Source organism: Capra hircus, chromosome 5, assembly GCF_001704415.2.
Source record: "Capra hircus breed San Clemente chromosome 5, ASM170441v1, whole genome shotgun sequence".
In the NCBI taxonomy this organism is placed as follows: Eukaryota; Metazoa; Chordata; class Mammalia; order Artiodactyla; family Bovidae; genus Capra; species Capra hircus.
In genome coordinates this window covers 10,739,076-10,755,807 of record NC_030812.1, presented here as the reverse complement: position 1 = coordinate 10,755,807, position 16,732 = coordinate 10,739,076, and the positions used below count along the sequence as shown (strand labels likewise).

General features: G+C 39.1%; 1 protein-coding gene across 5 annotated transcripts in view; it reads left to right on the top strand.

Annotated features, from left to right (window-relative positions):
* Positions 1-16,732, top strand: part of PPFIA2 (PTPRF interacting protein alpha 2) — a 523,670-nt gene that overhangs the window by 375,784 nt on the left and 131,154 nt on the right. For all 5 annotated transcript variants that reach the window (XM_005679766.3, XM_005679765.3, XM_013963702.2 and 2 more), the window contains one exon: positions 16,481-16,702. In XM_005679766.3, coding sequence (XP_005679823.1) covers positions 16,481-16,702 — 222 coding nt within the window. The remainder of the gene's footprint in view (positions 1-16,480; positions 16,703-16,732) is intronic.

Here is a 16,732-nt window from a genome sequence, read left to right as displayed (position 1 = left end):
TCACACAAACCTATTAGCTGTACACTTAAATGTTTGGCTTGTGAATATACTACATATCTATTTTAAAATACTATAAAAGACCATTAATACAAATACCATTCTTTTAAAGATCACTGCTATGTGACACCTGAAATCCTTCATCCATAGGGTATCTCTAGTAATTAATTGTATTTTGCCAATTTTTACATGCTTTCCTGATCCCATGTCAACTACTTTCAGTAACTATTCATCAAAAATTCAGTTATTTCTTAATTGTGGCTTATTTTATTAATTGTTAAGCTCTAGTTTCTTCTCTGTTTCAAAGGTAATTATCCTCCAAAATTTTTTTTACCTCTTAATCAGGCTTCCCAGGTGGCTCAGTGATAAAGAATTCAGCTGGTAATGCAGGAGACTCCAGACCTGGATTTGATCCCTGAATAAGAAGGATTCCCTGGAGGAGAAAATGGCAACCCACTCCAGTGTTCTTGCCTGGAGAATCCCAGGGACGGGAGAGCCTGGTGGGCTGCCGTCTATGGGGTCACACAGAGTCAGACACGACTGAAGTGACTTAGCAGCAGCAGCAGCAAGAAGGATTCCCAGAGGAGGAAGTGGCAACCCATTCCAGTATTCTTGCTGGGAAATCCCATGGACAGAGGAGCCTGGTGGGCTACAGTCCATGGGGTCACAAAGAATCAGACATGACTGAGCCAGAACAGGTGCATCCCTAACAGAAGAGTTTCTTCTGTGTGTTGATCCCATATGCAGCGATGTAATTCCTCATAATAACATTATAATAAAGTGTACAATTCTCTTTTATCCATCAGTTGAATTTTTAAGCATTGGAGCCAAACAAAAGGATGGGTTTTACGAATTTGCCATTTTGGGATTGATGCACCCCCCAGGAAATAGAGGGTCCAAGTATAGCCTTACATATATAAGGCTGGAGTGGCCTAGAAGTCTATGACTGGCTAGAAAAGGGCCCAGAAGAGGCAAGGTTAGGCTGTTTCATGGTTCATCCATGTGCACAGGAAGTTACCCTGTATCAACTTTATAGGAGCTGAGTTGGAGAGAAAGATTATAACCAAAAGACATCTTTTATAAACTATGGCAAAAATAAGAAGCAAAAATCTTCTAATGTTGTGAGTGAAAGTTGCTCAGTCGTGTCCAACTCTTTGCGACTCTATGGACTGCATAAGTAAGTAAGTGTTAGTCGCTCAGCCGTGCCCGACTCTTTGCGATCCCATGGACGGCAGCCCACCAGGCTCCTGTGTCCATGAGATTTTCCCGGCAAGGATACTGGAGTGGGTTGCCACTTCCTTCTGCAGGGGATCTTCCCAACCCAGGGATCGAACCCGGGTCTCCTGCCCTGCAAGGAGATTCTTTACCAACAGGAGAAGCATAGTACATGGAATTCTTCAGGCTAGAATACTAGAGTGGGTAGCCTTTCCCTTCTCCAGGGGATCTTCCCAACCCAAGGACTGAATCCAGGTCTCCCGCGTTGCAGGTGGATTCTTTACCAGCTGAGCCACAAGGGAAGCCCAAGAGTACTGGAGTGTGTGGCCTATCCCTTCTCCAGTGGATCTTCCCAACCCAGGAATCGAACCAGGGTCTCCTACATTGCCTGTGGCTTCTTTACCAACTGAGCTATGAGGGAAGCTCTCTAATGTTGTATGAGAACAAGTTCAAAACAAATCCTTTGAATCCAGTGACTGGGTTTTTATATTTCACTATACTTTTATTAGATGGGAAGTGAAATTAACTCCTCTATCTTTAATAACAGATTTAGTATCATTTGTATCATTAGCCCAGATCCAGGGGAAGCAGGATAAACACATCTTTGCTGAAGCAGGATAATTTCAGACTTTAAAAGGCTGACTAATTCACAAGAGTTTTACAGAAAGTTTGTTCATCTACTTCTGTCCCATTGGTATGATTTGAGTGTCTATTTTGCGCCAAGGACTCAGCTCTCATATAGGGATATAAAGAACAAGTACTTTTCCTTCCCTTGACATTGTTTTGTCTGATCTTTAAGCCAATTCAGGAGAATTTTTAAGTCTATCGTTCAGATGTTCTGCAAGTGGCTTAATTTTATTTTTCATTTTGGTAGGGTTTATCCATCTTAATATTTCTCATAAAACAGTAGTTCACCAGAAATTTAATGGGTCTTTTATAGAACCCATTTCCCAAGAGATATCTTGGGGATGAGAATATCAAGATATGTTATGCTATACAATTTTGAACTGTTATCTTTACTGTAGTATTTATTCAAATTCTCCAGTACTACATGTTAATACTATTCAGTGTTTCCTAAATTTGTGTGACCAAAAATCTTATTAATCCACAGGAGAATTGCACATGCCAAGATGAGTATTCTGGAAAATATTCCCTAATGGTGGCTCTGGACTTATAAAGATAGGCAGACTATTCTTCAAAGTTGTCCATAAACCTCATTAACAAAAGGGCTACATGTCAATGAGAATAAGATAAATAACTTCTGTAAAGCCCTTTACAGTTTCCAAAAGTGCTTTTATATAGTTGTTTTATTTGATCTCTGTCATAACCCTGTGAGATTTATACAGCAAGGATTATTTATTGGCTCTAAAATCACATAGCTTGTGAGAAGGAGGAGCCAAGATAAATAGCGTAACAAGTATATAAATATTAAAAGTGAACACGGGTGAAAAAGGTATCACAGAAAACTGCATGATTTCATGAATTTTGAAACATATGACTATTTCTGAAGTCTAAAATCTGGCCGGGTATCTAGAAGCATGAAAGAGCTTTTTAGACAGAAGCATAAGCCTTTAAGAACTTTAAAAAAAAAAGACCTCGGGCAAAGAAAACTTTGTTACACCAATGTCGATGTTTCCCAGTCATCTGGCCCGGTGTGCGTACTCATGTTCAGTTGTGTCCAACTCTTCGCGACCCTTTGGCCTGCAATGTGACAGGCTCCCCTGTCCATGGGATTTTTCAGGCAAGAGTACTGGAGTGGGTTGCCATTTTCTCCTCCAAGGGCCACATCTCTTGCGTCTGCTCCATTGCACGTGGATTCTTTACGGTTGAGCCATCAGCAAAGTCCCCTTAGTCACATGTCCTTCTCCAGCAGTTCTTACTGTGCTTTCCTTTGTCTTCATTTTTTTTTGTCTTCATATATCCCATTTCTGTAACACACTAAGTTCTTCAATTTAAAAGAAATTCGCTTTTGGTCCTACTTATACAATCAACTATTGCATCATTTTTTACTCCCCTGTGTAGCAAAGTTCTTCAAAGTAGTGGTCTACTCACTGTCCACAATTGCTTTCTTTATATACCTACCCCAGGAAGGTCTTTGCTCTATCACTGCACAGGAACATCTCCTGTTACCATCATCAGTGATTTTATATTGCTAAATAAAGTGACCAATGCTCAGCCCTTTTTGAGTTAACGGCATAGTTGTTTGGGGCTTCCTAGATAGCTGAGTGGTAAAGAATACACCTGTTGATGTGGGAGACATAGGGGATGAGGGTTTGATCCTTGGGTAGATCACCTGGAGGAGGAAATGTCAACCGACTCCTGTGTTCTTACCTGGACTATCCCATGGACAGAGCACCCTGGTGGGCTACAGGCCATGGAGTCACAAAGGGTCAGACGTGACTGAGCGATTGAGCGTACATGCATGCATGCAGAGCTGCTTAATTTGCTCTTTCCTGCTAGATTCATTTTTATTTTCCATTTGCAGTATAGGAAAGTATACTCTGTTTTTCTGTTACCCCACCAGTTATTCTGTCTCAGTCTCCTTTCCTGGATCATATTCTTCTTGATTTTTTTTAAAGCATCTAGATATTCATGTTCATGAGAGTATTTTATCCTGAGAGTTACATTAAATTTGCTTTAAACTCCTTTTCCCATAAAATGGAAACTCCTAAATGCTTTCCAAGACTTCTTCAGATTCCAGAAAGATTACATTCTCATGGTCAGACCTTGCTCTAATATTTATTTATTGAAGAATAGTTGATGCAAATATTATATTAATATTAGTTTCAGATGTACAGCACAGTAGTTCAGTGTTTTTTTATAGATTATTTAGAGTTACTTCATATTTTCCTCTTGAATTCTTAATGTTGGGATAATCCAGGGTTTAGTCCTCCATCTTTTCTTTCAGTGATTTCAATCAATAGTATATTATAAATGCTATCTGTGTATGAATGACTTATAAATCTTTACATCTAGTTCAGACCCTACAACCAATCATATATATTCACCTGCCTATTGAACATCTATCTCCACTAATATATCTAAAAGACATTGAACCTTAAAATGTAAAAAACTTATCTTTTGAAATTCCCCTCCAAAATTCTCTGCATCTGCTCTATCTCAGATGATGCAAATCTCAGATTTCAAGTTGCTCAATCTAAGGAATTTGGAATTACTCTCAGGTCTTCTCTATGTCTCATGAAAGCGAAAGTGAAAGTCACTCTATATTATCCAGCTCTTTGTGACCCCATGGACTATACAGTCCATGGAATTCTCCAGGCCAGAATACTGCAGTGGGTAGCCGTTCCCTTCTCCAGGGGATCTTCTCAACCCAGGGATCAAACCCAGGTCTCCCACACTGCAGGCAGATTCTTTACCAGCTGAGCCACCTATGTCTCATACTGCACATCAAACTGTAAAGAAATTCTGTTTATTCTACTTTCAAAATATGTCTAAAATCTGCCACTTCTCACCACCTCCAGTTAGCACTCTGCTCTAAACCACTATCATCTCTTACCTGGATTATTGTAGTCAGACACCTTCCAAGGCTCTCTTCTTCTCTCATGGGCTCTTACTACTTTTTAACATAGCAAGAATCAGTGACTTTTAAAACCTAAATCTGAACATGTCAATCATATGCTCGAAACCCTGCAAATGTTTCCTATTTACCACAAGACTCTACGTGATTTATGGGAATTCCCAGGCGGTGTGGTAGCAACAGGAGCTGCAGGAGACGTGGGTTCAATCCCTGGTTTGGGACAATCCCTGGGGTAGGAAATGGCAACCCACTCCAGTATTCTTGCCCGGAGAATTCCATGGACAGAGGAGCCTGGTGGGCTACACTCCATGGGATGGCAAAGAGTAGAAACAGACTGAGCAACTAAGCATGCCCACTACATGATGTGGCTTTCCTTATCTTCTGACTTCATCTCTTCCCTCACCCCAGCTACACTGGCCTCCCGTTGACTTCTTTATGGCAGTTGATATCTGCCATACCGCACTGTGAATCAGCCATAAGTATACATATGTCTTCTCTCCTGGTCCTCCCTCCCATCCCCCCACCACATCCTACCCTCTAGGTTGTCACAGAGCATCAGGCTGAGCTTCCTCTGTTACACAGCAATTTCCCACTGGCTATCTATTTTCAATTCAGTTCAGTTCCATCGCTCAGTCATGTCCGACTCTTTGCGACCCCATGAATCGCAGCATGCCAGGCCTCCCTGTCCCATCACCAACTCCCAGAGTTTACCCAAATTCATGTCTATCGAGTTGGTGATGCCATCCAGCCCTCTCATCCTTGTCATCCCCTTCTCCTCCTGCCTTCAATCTTTCCCAGCAGCAGGGTCCTTTTAAATGAGTCAGTTCTTCGCATCAGGTGGTCAAAGTATTGGACTTTCAGCTTCAGCATCAATCCTTCCAGTGGACATTTACATATGATAATGTATGTTTCAGCTCTACTCTCTCAATTCGTCCCATCCTCTCCTTCCTCCACTGTGTCCACAGATCTGTTCTCTACCTCTGCATCTCTATTCCTGCCCTACAAATAGGTTCATCAGTACCATTTTCCTGTTGGCTTATGACTTGATCTCCCCTCTGTCTAGAATGCCCTTCTCCCAGATATCTATGTAATCTCCCTCTCTTGCACCAAGCCTTTGTTCAAGTGCCATTAATGTATTCTAATATAGAGTATAATTCATTTATTTATAATACCTATAATTTATAGTCTGTCACTCTAGCTAAGAATAAACACCATGAGGTTTAAAGTTTCTGTTTTATTTCTGATCAGGCTTAAGTACCTAGAACAGCTCCTGGCACATGGTGAGCTCTGAAAGTGAAAGTGTGAAAGTGTTAGTCCCTCAGTTGTGTCCAATTCTTTGCAACCCATGGACTGTAGCTCACAAGATTCCTCTGTCCATGGACTTCTCCAGGCAAGAACGCTGGAGTGGGTAGCCATTCCCTTCTCCAGGGAGTCTTCGTGACCTAGGGATGGAACCTGGGTCTCTTGCATTGCAGGTAGATACTTTAACATCTGAGCCACTAGGGAAGTCCAGTAAGAACATGTTAAATAATTAAATGCCACACTATTTTAACTAGTATTACCTAAATCCTGATATTAGAGCTTAATTATAACAACAGTTTTTAAAGTCCCATTTGAAAACCTTATCATAATTCCATTGGAATTGCTTAAGTAAATAAATGAATTTTGGGAGAATAGTCACCTCTATGATACATTGTCTTGCCATTTGTAATATGGTTGAATACCCATTTATTTGTGTATTATTTTATGTTCTTCAATACAGTTGTTTCACTTTTCACATAGTGGTCTTAAAGTTTGTTGGGTTTATGTCTAGGTACTTACAGTTTGGGAAATAGATGGGGAAACAGTGGAAACTGTGGCAGACTTTATTTTGGGGGGCTCCAAAATCACTGCAGATGGTGACTGCAGCCATGAAATTAAAAGGCACTTACTGCTTGGAAGGAAAGTTATGACCAACCTAGATAGCATACTCAAAAGCAGAGACATTACTTTGCCAACAAAGGTCCGTCTAGTCAAGGCTGTGGTTTTTCCAGTGGTCATGTATGGATGTGAGAGTTGGACTGTGAAGAAAGCTGAGCACTGAAGAATTGATGCTTTTGGGTTTTTTTTGGTTTTTTTTTTTTGGTTTTTTTTTTGGTTTTTTTTTTAGAATTGATGCTTTTGAACTGTGGTACTGGAGAAGACTCTTGAGAGTCCCTTGGACTGCAAGGAGATCCAACCAGTCCATCCTAAAGGAGATCAGTCCTGGGTGTTCATTGGAAGGACTGGTGTTGAAGCTGAAACTTCAATATTTTGGACACCTCATGCAAAGAGTTGACTCATTGAAAAAGACTCTGATGCTGGGAGGGACTGGGGGCAGGAGGAGAAGGGGACAACAGAGGATGAGATGGCTGGATGGCATCATTGAATCAAAGGACATGGGTTTGAGTAAACTCCAGGAGTTGGTGATGGACAAGGAGGCCTGGTGTGCTGCAATTCATGGGGTCACAAAGAGTCAGATACGAGTGAGCGACTGAACTGAACTGAACTTACAGTTTTGTTGCTATTTTGATTGTTAGTTCCTTTTATTTTTTTTTTAAATAAATTAATAAAGGCATATAATCCACTCTAGTACTACTGCCTGGAAAATCCCATGGACAGATGAGCCTGATAAGTTACAGTCCATGGGGTCTCAAAGAGTCGGACAGGACTGAGCGATTTCACTTTCACTTTCACTTTCAAAGGTACAGTTGCTTTCTAAACAGTAGTATGGCATCCAGCAAACTTGCTAACCTGTTAGTAGTTCTAAGGGCTGTGCTCTTGAACTTTTAAGTAATTAAATAAGGCGTTTTAGTCTCTTCCTTCTCAATTTTCATTTTACTTCTTATATACTGGTTCAATACAGTGTGAATAGCATGGATGAGAGTGTCATGCTTAATTTTATAGTCTTCACAGTTTCACTTTTGAAAATCAGTGGGCCCTTAAAATCAAATACCATCCATGTATTATTGCAGTAACCCACTGACATAAAAGCTAAATGAAACCATTCCATACTAATTACTGCTCTGCTTTTGAAGATTTGCCAGGAGTAGTGTCATTCCCTAACAGAGTGGTTCTTCAGAGAACTTTTGCTCTCTGCAAGTTATGCTGGATTGAGGCTTAGTTTCACACTTAAGTTCCCAAATGCGTCAAGATGACTGAGCCAGGAAGGTTATACTCTTGCTTCCCTCATGACAGGGTCTCCTTGTTAACCCTTGGAGACTTTTCTGATCCACTCAATTGACTGGGTCTGTAAGAGCATTTGGAATAACATTAAACTTCACAATTAAACGGTGAGTAATTGAAACTCTGGTTTGCCTTCTCCCTTTGGAGGTTTCATTGTAATTATGCAAATGGCCCTCCTCTCATCAAGCCATAGTGGAAGAAATAATTTATCAAGGCTCCGCTAAATATTATTCCTCTAGCACAGGGTGTATACTTTTTATATTTACATATCTAAATGGACTGCTAAGTAATTCTCGTAGCTGGAAAGATCCTCGTCACTGTTACTTCTTTGTTCTATAGCTGAACAAAGAAACACAAGAAAACTTTTAATTGAAAACAAAAATATAAAACATCAGACTAATAAATCATTATGTACTCTTCCTCTCCTTATATCTTCTAATTATATAGATTATTTAAGAATTTTACAGAGGAATGATTTTCAATATTAATATTTTAATATTTGTATTTTATATTGTAATATGGGAAACAGCTACTTTTCACATTTATGAATGTTATTAATCTTGATCATAGGAACATTGACTAGAAATTTCTTGATATTTTATTTAGACTTAAGACTATAAAAACAAATGTATTTCTATTAAGCCACATACATCAGAGAGTGAATGATTTGTATTCTAATTTAAACACAATGAGAGCATTGGAACTTCAGAATAACTGAGGTTCCTCTGATGAAACAATCCTTCTTTTAAATTTTGTGGAAATTTAAATGGCTTAGAATTTCTGTAAAAATAATAAATCTATTTTATACTTATTCATAAACACTATTGATCACATTAAACTAAGAACTGACAAAGGTCTATTGCTGGGTATTTGAATTGAGTAAAATTATCAGGAATTTAATATATCATAATGAGTTTGCAGATCTCAGTTTTTAAGAATAAAATTATTAATGGAGAACTAACTATTAATATAAAAAATCATCTGGTCTAGAAACCTTCCAAGCAGAGCAATATTTAGCCAACTCTATTATAGAGTATGTTTCTTATCATCTTTCATGAATAAGAGATAAAGTCAAGTTATTCCATCTGAAATAGTACATTAAGAATAATTAGTTGATATTAGGATAAAAAATACTAATTTCTTGGGTCTATTATCAGATCTTTTATTAAAATTCATTTCATCAGCCCTTTTATTATTTTATTACTTTGAAGCTTTCCTCTTTGTGCCAGAGAGTTTCTTAGGTTTAATAAATAAATTGGATATAGTTGAGTAAAGTACCTACATAATAGAGGTCTGTGGTTCTTAACCTTAGCTAAACATTGCAATTACTTGGGAAGATTGAAAAAAAATTATATGTCTGGACCCCACCACTGGATGGAATATAGAGTGATTTCCATTCTATATTTTTATTCATTTCTTCCAAGGATTCTAATATGTGGTCATAGTTGAGAATAATGGATATTTAGTACAAATATTAGTGCTTCGTTCTAGGCTCTAGGTGTGTAGAGATTGTTCAGTGCAGTTCAGTTCAGTCATTCAGTCATGTCCGACTCTTTGCGACCCCATGAATCGCAGCACGCCAGGCCTCCTTGTCCATCACCAACTCCCGGAGTTCACTCAGACTCATATCCATTGAGTCAGTGATGCCATCCAGCCATCTCATCCTCTGTCATCCCCTTCTCCTCCTGCCCACAATCCCTCCCAGCATCAGAGTCTTTTTCAATGAGTCAGCTCTTCGCATGAGGTGGCCAAAGTACTGGAGCTTCAGCTTTAGCATCATTCCTTCCAAAGAAATCCCAGGGCTGATCTCCTTCAGAATGGACTGGTTGGATCTCCTTGCAGTCCAAGGGACTCTGGAGAATCTTCTCCACACAGTTCAAAAGCATCAATTTTTCGGCACCCAGCTTTCTTCACAGTCCAACTCTCCGGATTGTAAACAGATGATTTATATATAATAACACAGGTTTAAAGAGTCACTGTGGAATTGGAAATAACAGCTGTGAAATCTGTACTAGAGAATTTCAAATCAAAGACAAAATGTTATTTGTTGAACAATATTTGAAATCTGAGGTCAAGTCTGATTTTTGAGAGCTAAAAAGCAGTATGTGTGCTGGAGATTAAAAAAAAAACAAACAAACAAAAACCAGTCTAGGCAGGCTAAGATGTCCAAAAGCAATAACCTTGAAGCATTAGGAATCCACATTGCTTAAATGCTATCTGGTCTTTATAAATTTTCTTTTTTTGTTCAGTCAATTTTTTCTGACTCTTTGCTATCCCATGGATTGCAACCTGCCAGGCTTCCCTGTCCTTCACTGTCTCCTAGAGTTTGCTCAAACTCATGTCTGTTGAGTTGATGATGCCATCCAGCTACCTCATCATCTGTCACCCACTTCTCCTCCTGCCTACAAACTTTCCCAGCATCAGGTGACTTTTCCAATTAGTTGGCTCTTGTGAAGAAGGCTGAGTGCCAAAGAATTGATGCTTTTGAACTGTGGTGTTGGAGAAGACTCTTGAGAGTCCCTTGGACTGCAAGGAGATCCAACCAGTCCATTCTGAAGGAGAGCAGCCCTGGGATTTCCTTGGAAGGAATGATGCTAAAGCTGAAACTCCAGTACTTTGGCCATCTCATGCAAAGAGTTGACTCATTGGAAAAGACTCTGATGCTGGGAGGGATTGGGGGCAAGAGCAGAAGGGGACGACAGAGGATGAGATGGCTGGATGGCATCATTGACTCGATGGCCGTGAGTCTGAGTGAACTCCGGGAGTTGGTGATGGACAGGGAGGCCTGGCGTGCTGCGAATCATGGGGTCACAAAGGGTCGGACACGACTGAGCGACTGAACTGAACTGAACTTACATCAGGTTGCCAAGGTATTGAAGCTTCAGCATCAGTTTCAGCATCCGTCCTTCCAATGACTATTCAGGGCTGATTTCCTTTAGGATTGACTGATCCCCTTGCAGTCCAAGGGACTCAAGAGTCTTCTCCAGCACCACAGTTCAAAAGCATCAATTCTTTGGTTCTCAGCTTTCTTTATGGTCCAGCTCTCACATCCATATATGACTACTGGAAAAATGATAACTTTGAATATACGGACCTTTGTCAGCAAAGTGGTATCTTTACTTTTTAATACACTGTCTAGGTGCATCATAGCTTTTCTTCCAAGAATCAAGTGTCTTTTAATTTCCTGGTTGCAGTCACTATCCACAGTGATTTTGGAGCCCAAGAAAATAAAGTCCACCACTGTTTCCATTTTCACCCCTCTGTTTGCCATGAAGTGATGGGACTGGATGCTATGATCTTCATTTTTTAAATGTTGAGTTTTAAGCCACCTTTTTCCCTCTCCTCTTTCACCTTCATCAAGAGGCTCTTTAGTTCTCTGTTTCCTGTCATTAGGGTAGTGTCATTTATTAATTGGTTACTTTATTTGATTTATTCTTTTTTCTCACATTATGTTGTATTTAGGCAGGACTCTTCATATTCCTGTTTCACAGTGCATCCAGCCTAGTGTCTGGCATATGGTAGAAGCAAAGCAAAACAAATAGAGTCTTGGTGATTGAATGAATGAGTAAATGAAACAACAAGTAGATTTAATGAATGGTTAAGTGACATAATAAATGAACAAAAGAGAATGAACAAAAACAGAGAAAAAGACAGAAAATCAACAAAAGGAATAAGAGTGACAGGAGTAGACGCCTAGGAATCAGAAACTTGAATGCCTTCATTCAAGTCTGAATCTTACGACGTTTCAGTAATTTGACCCTAAGTGAAATATTTACACTCTGTGCTTCAATTTCCTTTTCTGTATCCAAAAGATTGTTATGGACCTAGAGTCTGTCATATAGAGAAAAGTCAGTCAGAAAGAGAAAAACAAGTATTATATATTAACATTATGTAGAATCTAGAAAAATGGTACAGATGTACATATTTTCAGGGCATGAATAGAGATGTTGATATAGAGAATGGATGTAAGGGAATAGGTAAGGCAGATCGCGAGTGGGGACCTCCAGCTTAGCACTGGGAGCTCAGGACTGTGTTCAGTGCTGACCTGGATGGTTGGGATGGGAGGGGAGGTGAGCGTGGAATGGAAGGCCAGGAGGGAGGGGGATATATGTATACCTGGAAGCTATAATTTTCATCATTCTAGTGAAAATGCAGTCTTAGTTTGGATTTGGAGGCAAATCCAAATTTGAAAATTTAAAGTAAAATGAGGAGTACAATGATCTCTTGAAATAAAAGGAAATATTTGCAAGGGTATCAGATCAAGAGAGTAATGATTTAGAACAAAAGCTATATATTCTTTTTTCAAGACATAAATCACAGGTTTAAAATGACTTTTCTACTCTGAAATTATGAAAGCATATATTAAACTCAGTACAGAATATATTTAAGATGATTTGAGTAAATGAAATATATATATTTTAAACATATAATGCTCTAGTATTCTTGCCTGGGGAATTCCATGGACAGAGGAGCCTGGCAAAAATTACAGTCCGTGGGTTCACAAAGTCAGACACGACTGAGTAACTTTCGCTTTCATGTACTTCAGAAGATAAAAATGAGAGTTCAAAAAATTTCCATGGATAGTCCAAAATTCCAAAGTAGCATACACATCCGTTACTTAATGGAACTTAAAGGAATTGAGGAGGTTAACATTATAAAAGTGTTTTATTTTCGTTGTCTGATTACTGTTTATATTTACTTAAATTTCTCTCACCTTGAGCCCACTAAAACTATGCAATTTTTAGATAAGATTTTAATGGACTTCAGGTGCACAAAATTGGAATAATCATTTTTCTAATTAGAAAATTAAGATCAATCAGTTGCACTGAACAAATATTTGCAGAATTTATATACATGTGTGTGTGGTTGTGTACATGTGTGTGTACGTGTGTGTGTGCTGTGTTATGTATGTTCCATATAGCTATACACACACACACAGCTGTATTCTTGGTACTTGTCAATACCATCCAACATGTGTTATTTATCCTTTAGATTACATGTCCTAATTAAAAATTATAAAGTATAGATGAAATGAACTGTGAATTCAAAGTTTTGCATTTTAATTCAAGTCAGCTTTGTGTAATTACCTAAGTCTCAGTTTCTCCAAAGTTCTTAAGGACTTTAATTTTGAATATAATATTTCAAGAACATAAAATATTTTTCAAAGAAAAAAATTAATTTTCTAATTTTCATAGTTTCTAAAACTTTCCTTTTTTCTAGTTGACTAGAGAAAATCCTCAATGTGAAGAGGTAGAAATTCTGTTAAAGCTCAAGGTTTCCTCCTTACTTATAGGTTGTATATAGAGTTAAAAAAAATTTGCTGTTATTATAGAAATCCAGTAATATCATACCTCAGTGATCCCAGATTTGGACATAAGTGACTGGTAATTGGCTCTAGCCTTTCTTCCTATATCAGTTCTCAGTTGCTGTCTAATGAATGTAAATTGGCTTTTCCCCATTCAATGTATAGATAATTATGTCATATTTCAGACCAGTTCAGCTCAGTTGCTAAGTCATGTCCAACTCTTTGTGACCCCATAGACTGCAGCATGCAGGGCTTCCCTGTCCATCACCAACTCCCAGAGCTTACTCAGACTCATGTCCATTGAGTCAGTGATGCCATCCAACCATCTCATCCTCTGTCGTCCCCTTCTCCCGCCTTCAATCTTTCCCAGCATCAGGGTCAGTTCTTCACATCAGGTTGCCAAAGTATTGGAGTTTCAGCTTCGGCATCAGTCCTTCCAATGAATATTCAGGACTGATTTCCTTTAGGATTGACTGACTGGATCTCCTTGCAGTCCAGGGGACTCTCAAGAGTCTTCTCCAACACCACAGTTTGAAAGCATCAGTTCTTTAGCACTCAGGTTTCTTTATGGTCCAGCTCTCACATCTGTACATGACTACTGGAAAAACCATAGCTTTGACTAGACGGACCTTTGTTGACAAAGTAATGTCTTTGCTTTTTAATATGCTGCACTGAGTGCCCCCAACTCTGCCGCAGACCACCGCTGACCCACACCTCTACTGAAGACTCCTGGACACTCATGGCAGTGACCCCAAAAGAGACTGATCCAGACTTGCCCGTGAATGTCATATATAAAGGTCACAATCAATGTTTTTCAGTTTTGTGTTCTTAAAAACTGTCTAGAATGTTGGATTTTTATTAGCTTCACAATATTACTGGTCTATGTGGTCAATAATTCACCTGCCAATACAGGAGACACGAGAGATGCAAGTTGAAGAAGATCAACCTGGGTCAAGAAGATCCCCTGGAGTAGGAAATGGCATCTGTCTCCAGTATTCTTGCCTGGAAAAAAATCTCATGGACAGAGGAGCCTGGCAGGCTACAGTCCATACTATTGCAAACAGAGCTGGACACAACTGAATGACTGAGCACAAACACAATACTGGTCTGCGTTGTATGCGGTAATGCATACCCCAGCAAGGACGTTTAACTCTGGAAAGGCAGTTCCCTTCCACCAACAGCAATTCCTAGGCATGTCCTCAGCTCTGATCCCTCAGTGAGTATCAGTCCCAGCAGCTAAGCAAATCAAGACTGAAGGAGCATCTGGTCAACTGATCTGTGGTTCTTCTTCAAAATCCCTACCTCATTGTAACATCTCCTCCCCATTTTACTAGGTAATTAGAAGTTTGGCACCTGCAATACAGACATTCAGTAACATTTTTGAAGTATGAACTGCAGATCCAGCTGGTGTCTAAAGATGCTATCTAAGACTGTCTTTCTCTGCCCTTTTAATTTTGATGTGTCCAGCTGTTCCCCCACATTAGGCAACTGGACTTATCAACATGCCTTGCCATTTGTTTGCTTTCCCATTCTCTCTGTTTTATCTTTCTCACTTATCTTTTGTGATGCAGTCAGTAGTCCTCCTTTTCTCCTATGGGTGCACGTGCTAAATCACTTCAGTTGTATCTGACTCTTTGCCACCCTTTGGACGGTAGGCCACCAGGCTCCTCTGTCCATGGGATTCTCCAGGCAAGAATTGTGGAGTGGATTGCCATGCCTTCCTTCAGGGAATCTTCTCAAGCCGGGGATTGAACCTGAGTCTCTTTGGACTCGTGCAGTGGCAGGCACATTCTTTACCACTAGCACCACCTTTTGCCTAATGTGACATCTATGCAATCCAAAGTGTCACGAGTTACACAAACTCGCAAAATAAAAAACACAGAGCTCATGGGCGAAAGCAGTTTGCAGCACAGCTTAATGACCTCGAAAATAAATAGAAAACTAATAAAAATGGTAGCATAGTTTTACCCATGTTAAATGGTTAAGAATTGCATAACTGCTATGATAAATTTAACTCTTTACCTTGAAAAAGATGTGAAGTTTGCTTGTTAAAGTGGGTGTCGGAAAGGGTGTAACTGTGAGCTGCTGTGAAATGGTGGAGGGAGGGGTAAGTAAAATCGGACAGGTGTAACAGATGTGGTTCAGTTAACCATACTGCTCCGTGAAGTGTGAGGTTGCTGTTCGATGCTTGAGAAATGAGCATGTGTGGCATTTTGATTAATACATTCCCGCACTGATTGATTCAGCAAGGTCTGGTTTTCTGTGTTCGGCCAGTGATTCTCAAGAACGAGATTGTTCATAAGAAAGCACAAATTACATTATGTTCAAATTGTTCCGTAATGTATTTGTCATGCTAGAACAAATTCACATTTCTCAAACAAGCATTCTAGCAGAATTGATAATACTTTCTTTGCTTTTTCTCCATTCTTTCTTATTTCTGCTTGATTGCGATCTTTTTCTTTTAGCATTTATTTCTCCCCAGTTCCTGCACTGTCTTCACCACAAAACTCCAGTGCAGCTTGGCTGTAGGGCATCGTTCTGAAGACATGGATCAGCCTTGTTTCCAGGCAGCCCCTTCAAAAAGAGGAAAAATCAGTCTCAAATTATTTAAACTCTTTCAGCCTCTTTCCTGTGGATTGTGCACACTCATGACTTTTATGTTGATAGCAATATAGAAAGCAAGACTTTTCTATGCCATACCTTTGTTCCAGCGAGGTCAGATTCACAATAGGAATAATCTTATTTAAAAGAAAAATGTTGTGTAAGCTCTTTTACTGAGTGTCATTGAAAATTAATTGCAAATTCATAAAGGAGCTTGAATAAAAATAGAAAATATTACATAGTTTCTTACTAGTGATAGGCTGTGTTACATAAATACACTATTTTATAATAAATTTCATATGTAATTGATTGAAAATAGCTGCCACTTACTGAATGTTTAGGGTTTACCTGTGTTTTGTGCTAAACTATGTATAACGTGTATATAGTAGCTTCCAGTTCAAATGCGCCTTTTAACCTATTTGAAAATTACTGGTCTACTTTTATATTTTAATGTCAATTAAGAGTTTTCTCAGAAGCTTAGTTTTCCTCCAAAGTTCGTTCTATTAGCGTTCTTACTGTTCAGTATGAAATCTTTATCAGCCTTAGATCTTTAAGTTCATGGATTTCAAATTAAAAGAGGTAGATAATTCTAAGTGTCATTTCTTTCTCTTTTCCCACAGCGATTGTCCAATGGTTCTATAGACTCAACTGATGAAACAAGTCAAATAGTCGAACTACAAGAATTGCTTGAAAAACAAAACTATGAAATGGCCCAAATGAAAGAACGTTTAGCAGCCCTTTCTTCCCGAGTGGGAGAGGTGGAACAGGAAGCTGAGACAGCAAGAAAGGATCTCATTAAAACAGAAGAAATGAACACTAAGTATCAAAGGGACATTAGGGAGGTAAGTGATTCATAAGACTTTCAGTCTCTG